This window comes from Etheostoma spectabile, chromosome 3 (assembly GCF_008692095.1).
Source record: "Etheostoma spectabile isolate EspeVRDwgs_2016 chromosome 3, UIUC_Espe_1.0, whole genome shotgun sequence".
In the NCBI taxonomy this organism is placed as follows: domain Eukaryota; kingdom Metazoa; phylum Chordata; class Actinopteri; order Perciformes; family Percidae; genus Etheostoma; species Etheostoma spectabile.
The window spans coordinates 5,910,040-5,913,061 of NC_045735.1; the positions used below are offsets into that span (position 1 = coordinate 5,910,040).

General features: G+C 39.5%; 1 protein-coding gene across 1 annotated transcript in view; it reads left to right on the top strand.

Annotated features, from left to right (window-relative positions):
• The window catches only part of ap1s3a (adaptor related protein complex 1 subunit sigma 3a), an 11,090-nt gene that overhangs the window by 746 nt on the left and 7,322 nt on the right, over positions 1 to 3,022 (top strand). Inside the window, exons 2-3 of the mRNA XM_032505195.1 lie at positions 328 to 506; positions 1,316 to 1,424. Of these exons, the coding sequence (XP_032361086.1) occupies positions 328 to 506; positions 1,316 to 1,424 (288 nt within the window). The remainder of the gene's footprint in view (positions 1 to 327; positions 507 to 1,315; positions 1,425 to 3,022) is intronic.

Consider the following 3,022-nt stretch of genomic DNA (forward strand, 5'->3'; position numbering starts at 1 on the left):
CACACACACACACACAAACACACACACACAGAGGGGATATAGATGTGATATACTTCCCTGGTGATGTTCATTCACATTTCTAGTTGTAAAATCTAATTGCTGTGTGGTGAAACTCATGGCTCTAATTGAAGGTGGGAGTGTTATTGTGTGTGTTTGACCTTCATAGCACAATATGTTCCTGCTGTTTGGTCATTGATCCTCAGCACAGCATGACAAGATTCCTAAATCTTTCATAAGTCAGTGTTTTTCTGCTCTTTTACTACTACTACTTTTACTACTACTTTACTACTACTACTTATACTACTACATACTTTCTGCCCTCGCCAGATGCGCTTCCTGTTGCTGTTCAGCCGGCAGGGGAAGCTGCGACTGCAGAAATGGTTCACACCAGTAACAGACCGGGAGAAGAAGAAGGTGATCCGGGACATGATGATGTTAGTGTTGGCCCGTCCACCACGCTCCTGCAATTTCCTCCATTTCAGGGACCTCAAGATCGTTTACAGGAGGTACCACAGCTGCTTTTTCATTTGTGCTATAATTGCTTATTAACTATTTTCAGTGTTTTGTCATCAGCAGTCCTTTCCTAAAGGGAAAAAAACTTGTGTGTTGAGCAGAAACCACATTTGACTGGGATTATGCTTAATCATTAACTTGTGGCCTCTTTGATAATGCTTCTCAATACACACAGAAAACCGACACACCCATTCTCAACAATGTAAGGCCTGCTCGAGTAAAGGTCCAGATAAACACACCTAGTGTGACCTAGATCGCTGATGGGACACTGGTAGTGATGGTGCAGCACATTGCGTATCTTCTCATGTGTGTTTTTTATTTCCTTTACTCACAGTAACAAACTTGGAATAAAAGTAGAGTTAGTGGGAGTGGACAAAATAACAGGAACACCTCACAATGTAACGTGTTCCAGTGCAATAACAAATCAAAATAAAATAAGTACAATACATAGAACCCTTGTGAAGCTTTTGCATTGGTATTGTTTCATTGGAATTTGTTTTGCAAAGTGTTTCTGTTATTTTGACCACCTTCTGAATATCTATGTAAATAATATGCGGACAAATCCTCAGTAAAATCATTATTCTGTATAGAAATTATTTAGAAACATTTTTATTCTTGTTCTTAAGCAACTTTTTTTTCCTATTGTTGAAACATTTAATCCAAGGACTTCCTTACAGGCAGTTATATGAGCACACATTCTCCTCAGTGTACCGTCAAATGTGCTTGTAATGTGTCTTAGTTTGTTCACAACATTTTGGCAACTATTCCTGTAACATCTGACCATCTTCTTTTTCTAATGCAGGTATGCCAGCCTGTATTTCTGCGCTGGTCTGGAGAATCAAGATAATGAGCTGCTGGGCCTTGAAGTGCTGCACAGATATGTTGAGTTGTTGGATAAATACTTTGGCAACGTGAGTAGAGCTGAAAGTCATGGCCCAAGCAAAAGTGACAAAGATGTCGATGAAGTCCTCCTTTCCTGTCTTCTGCTGTCCAATCTAATAACAAGGTTTAAAATGCCCCCCAAAAAAGGGTAAAAAAAAGAAGCTTCATCACTTCATCAGTTTAATACTGAAATAACAAACATATAGTATGAATTGGCAATTGAAACCATTATATTTTGCTGCTCTCTCTAGGTATCACTTTGTATAGTCATTCCATTGTAACAGAGACGTAAATGTACATTAACAGTAAATACACCTCATTCCAAAATTCACTCTTCTGCGGAGGCTCCCAGATTTTAGAACTTGTCTGCAGACTTTTGCTTTCATTCAAACACAAGTTCACATTAGTGAGTTCCACAACACTGATGTTGGTGATATCTGGGAATGATATTGGGAAATGATGATGGAGACTTCAACAGATGACAGGGAGAGGATTTTAGGTTAATTGCAGCATTTATTCAAACAGTGAACAAACATTCATGACAAAGAGAGACGCCTTTTGTACACACACGAAAGAGTGACTGCTGAACATTAGAATGACCACTTTTTATATTCTTCTTGTCCTCACACATTTCCGTCTGTCTATTTCTGTGGGACAGTTACCTTCAAACTACTCCTTATATGTAAGACACTTCTATTAGAGTTACACATTCCAACCTATTCCAACTGTGTGGTAGGGTTACCTCAAACTAACCCTTCTGTGGAAGACCTTTAGAATAGATGCCATAGACAGTATTTGAAAACCTGTATGTTTTAATATTCCACCTATCAGTTGGGTTACGTTGTGTTCAAGTATATCCCAAAGGTGTTGAACGGGGTTGAGGTCAGGGCTAACTCAGAAATCCAGAAGTCATTCTTTATGGAACGGGCCTTGCGCACCTGGACATTGTCATGTTAAAACAGGAAAGGGATAAACCCAAACTGTTGCCACAAAGATGGAAGCACACAAGTGTCTAAACATTATTGAGTGCTGTAGCATTAAACCTCCCTTCATTGGAATTTAGCTGTAACAAGGCAAAATGAAAGGACCAGAAAACTGTGAGCTTCCTACTAATGATGTGTTGGTCAAAGGTATTAGAATCTGAACTACAGTGATTCCTGTGTTACATTACTCTGCAGAAGTTCCACAAAATCTCTTTCCTTTCCTCCTCTACTCTGCACACAGGTACAGTGCCTTGCGAAAGTATTCGGCCCCCTTCGACTTTTCAACCTTTTGACACATTTCAGGCTTCAAACATAAAGATATAACATTTTTATTTTTTGTGAAGAATCACCAACAAGTGGGACACAATTGTGAAGTGGAACGAAATCTATTGGATATTTGAAACTTTTTTAGCAAATAAAAAACTGAAAAGTGGTGCGTGCAAAATTATTCGGCCCCCTTGCGTTAATACTTTGTAGAGCCACCTTTTGCTGCGATTACAGCTGCAAGTCGCTTGGGGTATGTCTCTATCAGTTTTGCACATCGAGAGACTGAAATTCTTGCCCTTTCTTCCTTGCAAAACAGCTGGAGCTCAGTGAGGTTGGATGGAGAGCGTTTGTGATCAGCAGTTTTCAGATCTTTCCAC